Here is a 16,948-nt window from a genome sequence, read left to right as displayed (position 1 = left end):
TTGGGAATGAGGAGGGGTATGGGCCAAGCTAGGAGAGGGGGCCTGGCTGCCCACGCCGGGGCAAGGGATCACCTCCCGTGGGAACACAGGGTAGGGAGGTCGAAGAGTCGGGTCCATGGGCTAGGTCCGGGGTGGGGGCGGGGCAGGACTGCTCTAACGGCCCCCAGAGGAATCCGTGGGCACATAGAGACCTCCTATCTCTCGATCTCTCTGTTTCTCTGTCTCTAAGCCCCGACCTCACCTCTGCTCGAGGTGCTCAGCCTCAGTTTCACAGGGCTGGGCCGGGCTGATTGCGGGGAAGGGTTGGGGGAGACGGAAGGGCAGCGCGTTGTTCAAGAACTGCGGGGCCCAGCACCTGGCGGGGGGTGGGGGCAGGGAATGGGGCTGGGGTGGGGTTGGGATGGGAAGAAAGACCCAGAGAGAAAAGTAGAGATACCCAGAGGCACCAGCCCGGGCCCCCGTGGGGCGTGGGCACCGGGAGGCGGGTTCCGCCTGGGGGCCGGGCCACCGCCGAGTTAAAGGCGGCTTCTTCCCGGGGCCACGGCTCCCCGCCGTCGCGTGTTCGCCGCCGCTGTGATGGCCTCGTCGCCTCTCCTGTTCGTGCTGCTGCTGCTGCTGCCGCCGGAGGTCCCCGCCGCAAAGCGGTGGTCCTTGCTGGAAGCACTCCCCGAGGGGGCGGCCCCCTGCCAGGTAGCGTCGGCGACGCGGCGGGCGGGCCAGCCGGGACCCGCGCCCAGGTGGGGGACCGGCCGCTCCTCTCTTCCCACCACCCCCCCGACTTCGACGGGGACCACCGGGGTCCGGAGAGGACGCTACCCGGGGGGAGGGGGGTGGCGAGCCCCTCCCCAGCCCCACCCTTCAATCCGGCACTTTAGCCATACTTTCTTTTCCCTTTCGCTTTCCTATCTGAAGTCCGAGTCCCTCAGCTGTCCCCCACCCCATCCTCCCGCAACTCCCTCCTCCCCCCAAGGTGCATTGAGCACCAACTGTGTACATCTGGAGCGAGAATCAGAGTCTTCTCTTTTAGGCCAGGGGAAGGAAGCCCAGACTAGCTGAGCTGCCGGCCCCTGGCCACGGGCATTCATCGAGGGTGCGTTTCGTTCCGGGAAGAGCACGCGTTTTTGTGGGCCGGAGTAAACAGATGCCCCGGAGGCTAAACCACTTGCTCACAGACTCGGCCGCCCGCACCCCTCAGCTGGAGCCGGAAGTCAGCACCTATTAGGCGCCGCCTCTGCAGTAGCCTTGGGAGGAGTTCAGTGGGCTGGTGGAGAGGAAGAGTAAATAAGGAGTCAGTGAGGTGTAGGGCCTTGCTCAGCCCGGGGCCATGGCTCGAGGGGATGAAGTGGCCACAAAGGAGCAGGCGGTGGTGATACACACCACCGGAAGTCAGGGCTGACCCGCAGTGACCCAGGCGGGTGAAGGCCATGACTTCTTCCACCCTGTCTCCCCCTGGGTAAGAAGTTTCATCTCCTGGAGGAAAGCAAGTCTTGTGCCTCCATTAACTGCCTACTGTTTGCAAATCTGTGTCACATCCATCTTGCAATCTGACTGATATTTAGGAAGATTTAGGCTTTCGGTGAAGCCTCAGCATCAGACTCCCACCTGGCAAGGTGGGGAAGGAGTGTGAGATAGAACACCTACTGTCTGCAGCTTCCTTCCTCCGAGAGAGTTTAACTTGACTCACACCCCTTCCTCCTGTGCAGCTCGGTGAGCTGTGCCTGCAGGCATCGCCCCAGAAGCCTGATGTTCCCCTGGTCAACGTGAGCCTCTACTATGAGGCGCTGTGCCCTGGCTGCCGGGAATTCCTGATCCGAGAACTCTTCCCGACGTGGCTGATGGTGTTGGAAATCCTCAACGTCACCTTAGTGCCTTATGGGAACGCTCAGGTGCCTGGGGACTGGAAAAGGGAGGCACGTGGCCACAGGAAGGAGGTCTGGGGGAGGGGCCAGCCAGCACTCACCTCCTTGTTTTTCAGGAAAGAAACGTCAGCGGCAAGTGGGAGTTCACGTGCCAGCATGGAGAGCGGGAGTGCCTGCTTAACAAAGTGGAGGTGAGCAGCTCCCCTCTCCCCCAGTTCCCAAGGGAGGGGCACAGAGGCTGGGGCGACTGCCCTGATAAGGAAGGTGAAATCATGACTCAGAAGGGATTGCAGACAGCTCTGTCCCTTGCCTCTGTGCCTCCATTTAATCGTGTCTTTGTTCTCCACTTGATTGGTGGACACCTCGTGATTATTCCTGGGGTGGTCCTTGGGGTGGAGGGTGCTCTGAGCCATTCACATCCTTGCCTGCCCGCTTCCACCCCCAGGCCTGCCTACTGGACCAGCTGGAGCAGAAAATAGCCATCCTGACCATTGTCTGCCTGGAGGAAATGGATGACATGGAGCAAAACCTGAAGCCGGTGAGTAGCACCCCTCATTCAGCCTGGGTTGGGGGGCCCTGGCCTCCCTGCATCCAGACAGACTCAGGCTCAAGTCCTGGCCCCAACTGCCACTCTCTGTGCAGTCCCAGGAATACAGCCTCCTTTCTCAAAGATTCAGTCTCTGAATGGAGAGAACCAAGATCTTCTGCGGGCCTGCCTGATAGATCAGGGAGGGCTTCCTGGACGAGGTGCCTCTGAGCTGGGCTTGGTTGAACAGGAATATACAAGGATACAGACAGTGATCCTTCTCTGGGGTATGGAGATGACACCTCTGGCCCACCTCCCTCCCTGGAGGATTATGAAAAAGAACTCCCAAAAGGGTGACTCATCTGCCCTGATTGTTTATTTATTCATCAAGCATCTGGGCCACCCAAGAGACCTGAAGCCTCCCTAAGACACCTCCAAGCCCTGCAGAGTCATAGTGTGGCTGGGGGTGTGCAAAAGAGGAGGGAACACTCAGGAGACTCAGAGGAAGGAGGAGGAAAAGTGTTCCCGGCAGAGGGAACAGCGACTACGGATGCTCTGGGGAAAATAAAACACTGCAGGGGTGGGGCTGCAGGTCTGGTCTTCTTGGAGGTCTTCTTCCTGAGCCCCTGCCCTGGGGCCTCCACTCAGGCATGTCTTAAGCACTTGCTGTTTAGGAGCCTTGCTGCATCCCTGGAAACCCGACTGTCTCCTGTCGTCAGTAAGGAGGCAGAAACTGGGCTTGGGGGCGTGGGGGTTGCTAGAAGGAGGACCGTTGGGGAGATAACAGGGAGGAAGCTGAGGCAATGCCCCTGCTGACCAGCTCCCCATCTGCCCTCAGTGCCTGCAGATCTATGCGCCAAAGGTGTCCGCGGATTCCATCATGGAGTGTGCTACAGGAAACCGTGGCATGCAGCTCTTGCACATCAACGCTCAGCTCACGGACGCTCTGCGGCCACCCCACAAATACGTACCCTGGGTCGTCGTCAATGGGGTAAGAACTCTTGGGGCCCCCCGGCAGGGACTGGGCTGATGGGCATGTGCATTGATCTGGGAGGCAGGAGGCAAGGGCCAGACTGGGGGCCAGTGGAACTTTTAACCCCCTGTCTTGCTTGTTCAGGAACACATGAAAGATGAGGAACATCTCCTACACCTTGTCTGCCGGTTGTACCAGGTAAGCCAGGCAGGGAATGGAGGGATCTGGCTGGGGGGGTAGGGTAGGGTCTCCCTTCAGGACCCCAACTCACGTCCACCTTCTCCAGGGCCAGAAGCCAGATGTCTGCCAACTCACAGCTGAGCTGTCCAAGGAAGTCCACTTCAAGTGACTGACAACCGGTGTCCTGGAAGGGAGCTGGTGCAAGAAGAACGAAATCACACCTGTCCTTGTTTTTTGATCCCTGACTCAGCAAAGCCACTACTTCTACCTATTCTACGAAGCCCAGACTCAAAATTCTGCCCCAGGATCAAGAATCTTGTCTCACTGTGAATGGTGCTACATCGAAACTCACTTAATAAACACTTTTGGATTTTGTGATTCAGCAAATCTCCTTTTTCCAGATATGCACAATGCTGGGACCCCTGAGAACCTCCCTGTCCTGGGGATGAAGAGCCAGACAGATAGCCCTAGTCCCATGGGGCAGGGATGGGCCAGAGTGGGAGGCACCAGTACTAGAGGAGCCCAGAGGAGAAATGAAGGTTCTTCATAGGAAGGAGGGACATTAGGGCTGGGGTTTTGAAGGGTGACTAGGAGTTCATTAGGCAAAAAATATACCCGTTACATCAACACACATCCCTAGCTACTCTTTTACGCTGCCCCACACTAGGCGTTATGGGTTAAGCCAGAAAATGGTAACTGGAATCATGCAAGGCCACAGGTGGGGCAGTGACCTTGTCTGGGGAGTTTGAAAGAATATGTTTACTGGGGAGAAGTCATGGAGTTCCAGGGAAGGGGAACAAGTGTGAAAAGACCCAGACAGCAACAAGATCTGGAGTTAGAGTGCCAGGCTGAGACATCTAAGAACAACAGGCCATGTTACAGGATAACTTTCAAAGAAGGGGAACAAGTCATGGTTCTCACGCTGGTGTAAAATGAATGCATGTTAAAGATTTTCTCTATTTCATGATTTGTGAGGGGCAACTGGTCAGATATTCAAAGAACAAACAGGTTTATAGATCAGGAATATTGAAATGATTGGGCAAACTGACTCACAGGGGCAGAGAAATGATCAGCTTTCCCTTTTTTTGCGCCCAGTTTTATGATGTTTTTATAATCTTAATACAGTTGACCCTTGACCAACACAGGCTTGAACTGCATAGATCCACTTCTGCACAGATTTTGTAAAATAATTTTGTTTATTTATTTTTGGCTGAGCTGGATCTTCGTTGCTGCGTGCAGGCTTCCTCTAGTTGCGGCGAGCTGGGGTCTGCTCTTCACCGCAGTCCATGGGCCTCTCACTGCGGCGGCTTCTCCTGTTGCCGTGCACGGGCTTGAAGGCGTTCAGGCATCATGGCGGCCCACAGACTCGAGAGCACGGGCTTGTCGTGGCGCACGGGCTTAGTTGCTGCTCAGCATGTGGGATCTTAATAGACCAGAGATGGAATCGGTGTCCATACATTGCAAGGCGGACTCTTAATCACTGGACCACCAGGGAAACAGCCTACACAGATTTTTTCCCCCCAATAAATACAGTCCTACATGATCTGCAGTTGGTGTATGTGGTTAGAATGCTTAAAATTTACTTGCTTAGCAACTTTCACATGTAACAATACAGCGCTCTAACTATAGGCACCATGCTGTGCCTTAGATCCTCAGGGCTTATGGTAAAAGTTTGTACCCTTTGACCAACGTCACCCCATTCCTCACCCCATCCCCTAGCTCCTGAAAACCGGCATTCTTCTGTTTCTGTGAGTTGGGCTATTTTAACTTCCACACATAAGTGAAATCACGCAGATTTTAATCGTTCTCTGTCTGGCTAATTTCTCTTAGCATGACACCTACCAGCTTCATCCACGGTGCCACAGATGGTAGGATTTCCTTCTGTTTTTTTATGACTAAATAATATTTGAGCTGTCCCTTTTGTTAAAAATAATCTCAAAGAAAGACCTTCCTTGCCAGGTCTCATCGAATTTGCCCTGATTATTTTACATGGGTACAGCAAGAGTTCAGCTTGCTTTACTGGAAGTTTCCATAAGGAATCTCAAAGTGGACTTCCAAAAGCCTCTATCCTTTGCTAACTGAAGATACGAGCCTGAGCTTCACCTGCTATATCTATGCCTTTTGGTGAATTTGACTCTTCTTTGATGTCCCCGAAATCTGCAAAGGTTGGCCTGGCTGGATCTGTAAGGCTTACCCTGCAAGCTAGGGACAAGCCAGCTTTCCTGAGAGGGTTTTGTAGCACTTCTGCCAAAAGTCCAACTTAGTCTCTTGACACTGGTTGATGAAATCCTATCTGGGGATGGTCTCTCTTCCAGAAAGTGGAGCTTAATTCCACCCCCTCACCCCAACGCTGAGAGTGGGCTGGATTCAGGGACTCAATTCCAAAGAAGGGAAAGTGAGAAATGGTAACTCGATAGTGGAGCAGAAACAGCTGGCAGACAGCCCCTGAACCATGTGGTCCAGGTGAGGGTCACATGCTTCGGGCGAGCGTCACCAGGAGTAAGTCATGCAGTATCATGCGCTTTCTCACGGACACCTTTGTGAACCCCAATCTAACCACGAGAAAACAGCACCTGACCCCAAATGGAGGGATATTCTACCAAGTGCCCCACCGGTCCTCTTCAAAGGTGTCATGGTCATAAAAAGCAAGAAAAAACCCTGAAGGACAAGAAAAAAACCAGAAAGATCAGAGACTGGAGGAGCCTAAGGAGAGGGATAGCTAAATGCAATATGGTGGGATCATGGCCAAGTTTACATTTGAACAAATAACTGGAATTAGGACTGATAAGTCTGTCCTGTGGTTCCCTGATATCAGTAAATGCCCCTTCAGGAATCTGCCACATAGAAATTTTTCACAGAGCTAAAAAATGACAACTTGCTAGTGAATATACCAAAAAAGAGGCAGACTCCCAGATATAGAGAACAAAATAGTGATTACCAGTGGAGAGGGGTGGAGGGGCAATATAGAGGTAAGGGATTAAGAGGTACAGACCATCAGGCATAAAATATGCTACAAAGGGGCTTCCCTGGTGGCTCAGTGGGTAAAGAATCTGCCTGCAGTGCAGGAGATGGAAGCAGATGAAAGTTCAATCCCAGGGCTGCGAAGATCCCCTGGAGGAGGGCATGGCAACCCACTGCAGTATTCTTGCCTGGAGAATCCCATGGACAGAGGAGCCTGGTGGGTTACAGTCCTAGGGTCTCAAAGAGTCGGACACTACTGAAGTGACTGAACACACACACAAACACACACACACACACTCACACGCTACAAGGATGGGCTTCCCTGGTGGCTCACATGGTAAAGAACCTGATTACAATGCGGGAGATCACGATTTGAATCCCCCAGCCAGAAAGATTCCCTGGAGAAGGAAATGGTTTCTCACCCCAGTATTCTTGCCTGGAGAATTCCATGTTGCCGTCAGACACGACTGAGCGACCAACACACATATGCTACAAGGATACATTGTATATCACGGAAACTATAGCCAATGTTTTATAATAACTACAAATGGAGTGTAACCTTTAAAAATTGTGACTCTACAACTAATTTGTGTTGTTGTGACTGTGTACAACTAATTTATATACTAGGATATATCAACTATACATCAATGAAGAAAAAGAAATATGTCACAAGGAGGGCACTAGCCAAGCTTCTTTTTAATTAACTGACTAGAGTAATTATGACTACAAAATCCCTTCTAAAAATTAATACAGCATTGTAAAGCAACCATACTTGAGTAAAATGAAATTTTTTACAAATTCCTTCTAAAATACAACATCACATCATATTTGCCATTTTATCATATTCACGAGTTCTACCTACACTTAAGGAGGATGTACAGATATAAATCTGAGGCAGAAATCTTGGGACCATGTCTTAGAATGCTGCCTCTCACACTTCCTGATATAGAAAAATATACTCACAGTGAGAAGTAAAGGCCTCTGAATTATAGACACAACTGAGCGACTTCACTTTCACTTTTCACTTCCCTGCATTGGAGAAGGAAATGGCAACCCACTCCAGTGCTCTTGCCTGGAGAACCCAGGGATGGGGGAGCCCGGTGGGCTGCCGTCTCTGGGGTCGCCTAGAGTCGGACACGACTGAAGCGACTTAGCAGCAGCAGGCAGGCAGATGGTGGCTCATTCGGTAAAGAATCACCTGTAATGCAGGAGACCTGGGTTTGATCCCTGGGTCAGGAAGATCCCCTGGAGAAGGAAATGGCAAACCACTCCAGTATTCTTGCCTGGAAAATTCCATGGACAGAGGAGCCTGGTGGGCAACAGTCCATGGGGTCTCAAAGAGTCAGACACGACTGAGCCACTAAGCCATCACCAGGCATGCAGACAGAGTTTATAGCTTCATAAAGTTCAGCTGTGGCTCAAGAGGAAACAGCATAGGGGAAGTAAAATTCAGAATTCGATTTTGGGAAGCTTGTCCAAAACATGAAAGATTTGAACACTTGGTTAAAAAATTCATAGATTACTATGCAACCATTCTTCAGTTCAGTTCAGTTGCTCAGTCGTGTCCGACTCTTTGCGACCCCATGAATTGCACCATGCCAGGCCTCCCTGTCTATCACCAACTCCTGCGGTTCACTCACACTCACGTCCATTGAATCGGTGATGCCATCCAGCCATCTCATCCTCTATCGTCCCCTTTTCCTCCTGCCCCCAATCCCTCTGAGCATCAGAGTCTTTTCCAATGAGTCAACTCTTCGCATGAGGTGGCCAAAGTACTGGAGTTTCAGTTTTAGCATCATTCCTTCCAAAGAACACCCAGGGCTGATCTCCTTCAGAATGGACTGGTTGGATCTCCTTGCAGTCCAAGGGACTCTCAAGAGTCTTCTCCAACACCACAGTTCATTAGTAACTCTAATTTCCAATGAAAACTAGGAAGCAAGCAATTGTAAACTGTCTGTGGCCATACCAACATTTATACTAATGTCTATACCAATATTCTGCAGTAGACTCACAAAATTATGAATATATCATTTAATAATCTGTAGAGGCATATGCTTCCTTCTAATACAATTTTTTGATGTGGCAAAGGACACATTAGTAGTCTAAACATCATTAGTGCCTCTGTAAAAATTAAGAAGCCAAAGAGATAAGCTTATGTTTATTAATTAATATTGTAGTATTTTCCCTTATTTGAAAATGATCTACATATTCAATGATCCATCATTTCTTAACTTAGTGTAACTCCAAGGTTTCAAGCTTCCATAATGATTCTGGAAGTTATTTTTAAGCACACATATTGTAACACATAATTATTGTTGAAAAGCTCACTTATAAACGTGTATCTCATTTATACCTATTACTTGTTTTCTAACAATTATACTTAGATTACTCGTGAAATTTTCATGAGTCGTTAAATAGCTAGCCATGACCTTACTCTATTTTTCTTGTTGATAAATCAGGCAAGTGTCAAAAATCACAGAAGCAAAGAATATAAAAAGTTAAATATATGACTTCCTTTATATAATTTTTTAATCAATCGATTATTTTTGGATCTGCAGGATCTTTGTTGCTGTGCACAGGCTGTCTTTAGTTGTGGTGAGCGGGGGCTACTCTTTGCTGCCGTCCCCAGGTTTCTTATCGCGGTGGCTTCTCTTGTTGCAGAGCACGGGCTCTAGAACACTGGCTCAGTTGTGGCACACAGGCTGAGTTGCTCCCCAGCAAGAGCGATCTCCCTGGACCAGGGATCGAACCCGTGTCCCCTGCAGTGGCACGTGGATTCTTATTCACTGTGCCGCCAGGGAAGTCCAGACTTCTGTTATTTTAAAGTTTACTGTTGATATATGTCAAGCAACTCACTTTTATCATTTGTTTTGTCCTTAAGTTGAGTTCATGGTTTTAAAATCTTAAACATTTAGCCGAGACAGCTAAATTTGTTTGTTTGACTAATCCATGTAAGTACCTTTTTTAAAGCCAACTAAATAGAGCTCTTTTACAAGTTAATTTTTAGCAATACTTCCTAGAGGTAAAAAAAAAAAATATTACATACATGTAACAGTGTCAGGAAATGTTTAACAGGAGGATTCCTGTGTGCTGTTTTCTGTCTCTCATAAATCCTTGTTCCTTATCAGCTCCTGACAACAGGAACGAGTGGAGTGGCACGCTGCTCCCAGGAATGAGGTCATGAGATAAAACACATTTGTGGATTTCCTTCAGTAAACAGTCTCCTTACGACAAAACTGCTTGTTCACGACTCTCTTTCTTGACATATAGATTGTCTTCTGACCTTATGACCATTGCTAATTCCTTGTTTCCTTGATAACGGTTGTTGTACGTTTGGTTTTCTGATCTTTATCATTGTTTAAAGAAATTCCTTGTATACCAGCCTATATATACTCACAGAAAGATCATTGAAGCACCCTTGCTCCACCAGAGACTTGGGTCCCCGTGTCTTTCTTTCTCTCTCCCTCTCTCTCTCTCTCTCTCTCTCTCTGTCCCTCTGGCTAATTCTCTGGAGTGTGGAAACCCACTGAGCTCACTCTCCTGCCCGGGCTTTCAAGACCTCCTCGAGAGGACACCCTGTGCCTTCGTAAGTGGTGCAAGCCCTGTTCTAGGGTTTTATTGGTTTTCTGCGTAAACCAGGAAATACTAGCTTCTTTCTCTCTTTCACTTTTATCGTCGACTCTGGACCACCAGGTTCCAGTCCATTAAAGGACGCAACAACATGGATACACAGGCAATCATAGAGACAAAAGCAAACAGAGAGTTTGTAGCTTTTATTTTTAAAGTTTAGCCATGAAACAAGTACAAGAATTTTAAACTCATTATTTAAGAAAAAATAATTGGATGCAAATTGTGTTTCTGGCAGATGGAATAAGTTAACTAGTATTTGTGAAGAAGGCTTTTTGAAAATAATTTTATTTATTTATTCATTTATTTATAGCCATGCTGAATCTTTGTTGCTGCAAGGGCTTTTCTCTAGTTGCAGAGAGCAGTGGCTACTCTCTAGTTGATTCTCTAGTAGATTCACAAGCTTCTCATTGTGGAGAAGTTCTGGACATGGGCTTAGTTGCTCCAAGGCACTTGGGATCTTCTTCGATCACGGATTCAACTCATGTCTCCTGCGTTGTCAGAGGGATTCTTTACCATTGAGCCATGAGGGAAGCCCTTGAAAAAAGGCTTTTAAAACTTTTTTGCTTGCCAGTATGTTTCCAAATAGCCCTCTGATATATAATTCCATTTTAGCTTAGGAGAGAAGGCCTTGATTATCCTTCCAATCAGACTCTGAATATATCTCCAATTAAGCCAATTTCTCCAAATAAGCCATGCTGCTGCTGCTGCTGCTAAGTCACTTCAGTCATATCTGACTCTGTGCGACCCCAGAGATGGCAGCCCACCAGGCCCCCCCGTCCCTGGGATTCTCCAGGCAAGAACACTGGAGTGGGTTGCCATTTCCTTCTCCAATGCATGAAAGTGAAAAGTGAAAGTGAAGTCGCTCAGTCGTGTCCGACTCCTAGCGACCCCATGGACTGCAGCCTACCAGGCTCCTCCGTCCGTGGGATTTTCCAGGCAAGAGGACTGGAGTGGGGTGCCATTGCCTTCTCCACCAAATAAGCCATAGACTTCCTTAAAAAAAAAAAAAATCCTTTCAATATCTGGTTTCAGCTCAAACAGTAAAATTTCCCAACAGTACTGAACTCATTTTTTTCCTACTATTTTTAAACCAAAAGCATACTTATTTCAAGTGATTCAAAATCAGTCAGTCTCCTGTGACTAAACCATGGGTGCATGAAGTGAAGTGAAAGTGTTAGTTGCTCAGTCGAGTAACCCCACCAGGATTCTTAATCCATGGAATTCTCCAGGACAGAATACTGGAATGGGTAGCTATTCCTTTCTCCAGGGAATCTTCCTGACCCAGGTCTCCCACATTTCAGGCAGATTCTTTCTTATCTGAGCCACCAGAGAAGCCCTCTCATGGATGCATGAGATTTTCCCAAAGAGTGCAAAAAATGGCACCCTCTCAAATCCAGCAAGTATGCTAAATCGTGTCCCGCTCTTTGGGACCCATGGACTGTAGCCCACCAGGCTCCTCTGTCCAGGGGATTCTCTAGGCAAGAATACTGGAGTGCATTGCCATGCCCTCCTCCAGGGAATCTTCCCGACCCAGGGATCGAACCCACATCTCTGCTGTTTCCTGCATTGGCAGGTGGGTGCCACCTGGGAAGCCCCTTCAAGATCCAGAGCCTCTCTCAAAGATGACCAAAAGAGAGAAAGACTTGGACAATTTCCCTCAGAGGCTCAGTGGTCGGTAGGACCCTATCCACAAATGGGGTGCAAAATACATTTGTGTGTGGCTATCAGCATATTCTCAAGGTTCTCACCTGAGGGTCTGACACTCAGGACCAAACATGCCGGCATGTCCCGGCAGACAGAAAGCCAAGCCAAGCTCTCAGCACACAATAGGAAACATAGAGGAAATAGCTGTCCCTGGGAGGGAAAGGGTTGACAAGTGGGTACCCCACACAAAATTTACAAGAGTTCTGGGAATTTCCTCGTGATCTAGTGGTTAGGACTCAGAGCTTCCACTACCGGGGGCACAGGTTCCATCCTTGGTCAAGGAACTAAGATCCTGCTTTCCTTACAGCACGGCCAAAAAAAGAAAAAAAGCTCACAAGAGTTAACTACCCAAAGAACTAATCCTTTCAAATGCTTTTCTCTGGCCAATCCACCCGGAAAGAAAAAGATAAAGAGAAATTGTTTACCATCCTCTCTCTGCGAGGTACCACAGACAGCAATCAGGGAGACAGATATGGTAAGGATTCTAGCTTCTGCTCCAGCCTGGTCCTTGGATCTCTAAGTTGCAGACCCAGAAGTCAATTGCATCCCTGCCAATGCTAGCCCATTCTTGTCTCCAGAACCATAGTGGATGTAGAATTTTCCTCACCTTCTAGGGTCTCCAACTGAAACTGACATACAAGACAGATTAACAGGGGCGAAAGCACACAAAATTTATGTGTATGTGGGAAACTTTGCCAAAAAAAAAGAAGAAAATGAAGACCAAAAGACTTGTTATTTACTAGGTGGAACAGAGGAGCAACTACAGAAAAGCTATTGAAATACCTGGGGAGACAAGGAGGATAAGTTATTTCAAAAGACCTGTTAGTACGGATTGTCCTCATGGAAAAAAATCTTTTGAGAAAAATCTGACTCTGTCTCTGAGGATAAAAGGTTTCTTCCTCCCAGTATAGGGAAGAAAACTTTCCCATGGGAAGTTTATTTCTTGCTTTCAGGAATAAAAAGGAAGTTCCCAGAGCCCTTCTTGCATCTTGCTGTTATACTAATGCCTTGAACTCAAAATAATCAGTCTGCTAGAGTAGCATATTGGTGGAGGGGTGGCATGTTCTGAATTCTTTCAACAGAAACACTCAATATCACGTCCAGACATCAAAAGCTGTTCCTCGATGGGCGCTAAATTCTTTTGACATTTTGACCTTTAAGAAAAAACTTTGTCTACACCATGTGGATTCTTGGTTCCCTGACCAGGGATCAAACTCAACCCCCCTGGAGTGGAAGTATGGAATCTTAACCACTGGATAGCCAAAGAAGTCCCTAACTAGTCCCTGGGCACTAAATCCGGAATAGACCTTCCATTTCTTTTCAACCAGAAATCAGTAATCCATTGATAGGGAATGCCAAATGGTCATATAAAGCCAAATTCCCAGTCCCTAATGACATCGTGTGGGAGAAGGCAATGGCACCCCACTCCAGTACTGTTGCCCGGAAAATCCCATGGATGGAGGAGCCTGGTTGGCTGCAGTCCATGGGGTCGCTAAGAGTCAGACATGATTGAGCGACTTCACTTTCACTTTCCACTTTAATGCATTGGAGAAGGAAATGGCAACCCATTCCAGTGTTATTGCCTGGAGAATCCCATGGACGGAGAAGCCTGGTAGGCTGCCGTCCATGGGGTCGCACTGAGTCAGACATGACTGAAGCAACTTAGCAGCAGCAGCAGCAATGACATTGTGTGTGTGCGTGCTAAGTCGTTTCAGTTGTGTCCGACTCTTTGAGACTCTATGGACTGTAGCCTGCTAAGCTCCTCTGTTTATGGGATTCTCCAGGCAAGAATGCTGGATTGGGTTGCCATGCCCTCCTTCAGGGGGTCTTCCCTACCCAGGGATTGAACCCATGTTTCTGGTGTCTCCTGCTTTGGCAGGTGGGTTCTTTACCATCACCTGGGAAGCCCTGCCAATGACATCATCCATCAGCTCAGACTGTGGGCTTCCCTGGTAGCTCAGATGGTAAGGAATCTGCCTGTAATGTGGGAGACCAGGGTTTGATCTCCGGGTTTGGAAGATCCCCTGTTAAAAGGAACAGCTTACCCACTCCAATATTCTGGCTTGGAGAATTCCATGGACAGAGGAGCCTGGCAGGCTATAGTCCATGGGGTCGCAAAGAGTCGGACACCACTGAGCAACTTTCACTTTCAGCTCAGACTAGGACTTGAACCCATGGGGCTGGGACTGGAACACAGCCAAAACCCAGTCTTCCAACTGAGATCACAACACCCGGTTTCAGGGCCTAATGAAGCTCAGGTTCTTGATGTCTCATCGCAGAAAGAATTCAGTGAGAGACAAAGTGATAGGTAAGAAGTGGATTTGTTTAGAAAGACATCCCACAGACAAGCGTGTGGGCTGTCACAGAGGGCGAGTGTGGCCTCAAAATGTGGTGTGGTTAGCTTTTATGGGCTGGGTAATTACATCAGTTAATGAGCAGGTTATTCCAACTATTTGGGAAGGGGCAGAGATTTCCAGGAATTGGGCCGCCACATTCTGATCTTTAATGATCAGCCTGGGAACTGTCATGGCATGTGCGAGTGTGTGACTTAGCTTGTTGATGTGTTACAGTGAGCGTATACTGAGGCTCAAGGTCTAGTGGAAGGTGGCTTGTCCACCGTCTTGAACCCATTTGGTTCTTATCAGTTTATTTTGTGTCCTTGGGCTATGTCATTCTTTCAAAAATTGTGCCCTGTCTCCTCCCGTCCTGTTGTGTTCTCCCCTCAGATATTTTACTCCCATGTTCTTATAAGAAGCAGAAGGACAACGGTGGTATCTTCTGTAACTGCTTCAAGGCTGAATAGGGGTGTGGACCCTCCTGTCAGTGAGTAAAAATCTCCAGATACCTGACCTAGGGGCCCCGGTTCAGGACAGCTCCTTGTTTTAATCTGTATGGACTGGAACCCCCACATAGCCAGCATCTTCATGTGGAACTGATGCCACTGTGTCACACACACAAAAAACCCGGGCTCTGTTCACCGATGCCGAATATGAATATGGAGACAAGAGTTTTAGAGGAGTAGAAAGGAGTAGGTTTATTACTTTGCAAGGCAAAGGGGGACCACAGCAAGCTAATGCTTTCAAGACCATGCCCCACCTCCTGGGAAGTTAGAAAAGGCCTTCAAGTTTTAGGATGAAAAATAAGGCTGAAGATAAGTATCAGAGTTGCTGTGGTCTTACATTCTTCTCCTCCTCCTGGGGCCACTGAGATCATGAGGCATCATGTGATTCCAAGACAGGTTCTGGTAGTCTTAGAGGTCACCCTCCTGTAACATTCTTTCTGGAATGAAGAATGCTCCCAGAGGAAAGGACTGTTAGGGAGTGCTGTCTTGGGAGGATACACATCAAGTGTAGCTAGATGGCAATCATTTTCAGAGTGCAGTTAAGCAAGAAAGAGAGGGAGAACAGACATCTGTAGGTTAAATGGGTGGAGAGAAGAAGGACTGGATAAGCGCTAACATAACAGGGTCCCGCAATAAGTATTGGCTACAGCAAACACTTCCTTAGCCTTCTAAGAATCTTCTGGGTGATGAAGTACTTTTTGTAACAGCACCAGAGTACAAAAATATCTATAAATGACAAAAGACTCAAAAGGCATAGTTAAATATCTGATTACAGTATACTTGTAAAGAATCCGCCTGCAATGTGAGAGACCTGTGTTCGATCCCTGGGTTGGGAAGATACCCTGGAGAAGGGCATGGCAACCCTCTCCAGTATTCTTGCCTGGAGAATCCTTATGGACAGAGGAGCCTGGTGGGCTACAGTGCATGGGGTTGCAAAGAGTCAGACAAGACTGAGCGACTAAGCATGCAACCCACTGTGTAACTGATAAAAAAAAATCTTGGTTACAATAACCATTTCCATTACATGACATTACAATAATATTTAACATAACATACCAAATATGTGTGTGTTAAATATTTCTCTTTCAGAGACCCTCCAAAGCTGGAAATCAGAACTTTAATTAAAATTAATTAAAATTTGGTATTCCAGATGTTTGTCAAAAAGTTTTAAAACTTGTCAAATAAGACTATAGGTCACTGTCAAACAACACTTATTCCTTAACCAAAGTTACAAAAGATCTCACAAGCACATACAAATCAATTAAAGGCCAAGAAACTCACACAATCTGTTGTGAAAAGCAGCATTTCAAGAATACTTTGGAGGGAGAATCCAAATCCAGTCTTGTCCTAGCCCATTCCCAACAAAATCCATTTGCCCAACTAAATTTAATCCAGTCTTAGAAAATCCTGATCATGCATAATTCTTTTCAGTATTTTTTCATTCCTCACACCTTTTTTTTTTTTACTAAAAACACGTATCTGATTTTTCTTAAAAGTTTTTTCCATGTTACTATTCTTGCTGACAAATGTTCGATAGATACAATTAGATCTAGTAAACCTAGGTACAACAGAAGTATTATACTTAACATCGATGACTCTAAAGACATGTCTGTATTAATCAACCAACAAGTTTAAGCCACCTTCAATACCAGATATCAGTTTTACCCTGAATACTTTCCAGATAACATGAACCTGAAACTTACTCTGACCAGATTATTTTGTATTTCTGAATATATATATGTGCTTAATTTCCTTTAGGTCAATCAAATAGAGCCATTTTATGAATTAGTTTTTGGCAATACTATATGTCTATAACACACACATAGACACATATGAACACACAAACAAACACAGAGGCATCATAGTTCCTGTTTCAACATTTTAGCCATGATCTTAGGGACTTGAACCATTTTCCCAAAATAGTTCCTAAATCTGGGAGAGGGTCATTTACAGCCTCTATTTTTTGTGCAATGTGACTTAGTAATTGAGATACATTAGCAGAGTTATCTGGAATAAAAGCACAATATTCTGCCTTTGCAGTAAATTCCAAAGAGTGTCACGTTTATCGTGGATGGTTTCAGGTAAAGCCTTGATTACTTTCCATCACTGAGTTTGTGGGATCATAATCTTTTCATCTAACATATACCATATCTTTTGACTTATTAACCCCCTATTTTTAGCCCAATCTTCCTCCTTCATATAACAGGGTTGTGGCATTTCCTCTATCAAGCCTGGGACGTGTAAAACTGCTTTTATTTTATCTGTTGGTGTGC

General features: G+C 47.1%; 1 protein-coding gene across 1 annotated transcript; it reads left to right on the top strand.

Annotated features, from left to right (window-relative positions):
* Window positions 1-518: 518 nt before the first annotated feature.
* Window positions 519-3,916, top strand: IFI30 (IFI30 lysosomal thiol reductase). The gene is made up of 7 exons (XM_055566486.1): window positions 519-690; window positions 1,704-1,886; window positions 1,976-2,050; window positions 2,305-2,397; window positions 3,224-3,376; window positions 3,503-3,556; window positions 3,645-3,916. The coding sequence occupies exons 1-7, from the start codon at window positions 577-579 to the stop codon at window positions 3,705-3,707; spliced, it is 735 nt and encodes a 244-aa protein (XP_055422461.1). The 5' UTR covers window positions 519-576; the 3' UTR covers window positions 3,708-3,916.
* Window positions 3,917-16,948: the final 13,032 nt, after the last annotated feature.

The sequence above is a fragment of the Bubalus kerabau genome, chromosome 1 (genome assembly GCF_029407905.1).
Source record: "Bubalus kerabau isolate K-KA32 ecotype Philippines breed swamp buffalo chromosome 1, PCC_UOA_SB_1v2, whole genome shotgun sequence".
Lineage (NCBI taxonomy): Eukaryota > Metazoa > Chordata > Mammalia > Artiodactyla > Bovidae > Bubalus > Bubalus kerabau.
Note: the sequence above shows the minus strand (reverse complement) of the source record. Positions and strands in the feature narration are given on the sequence as shown.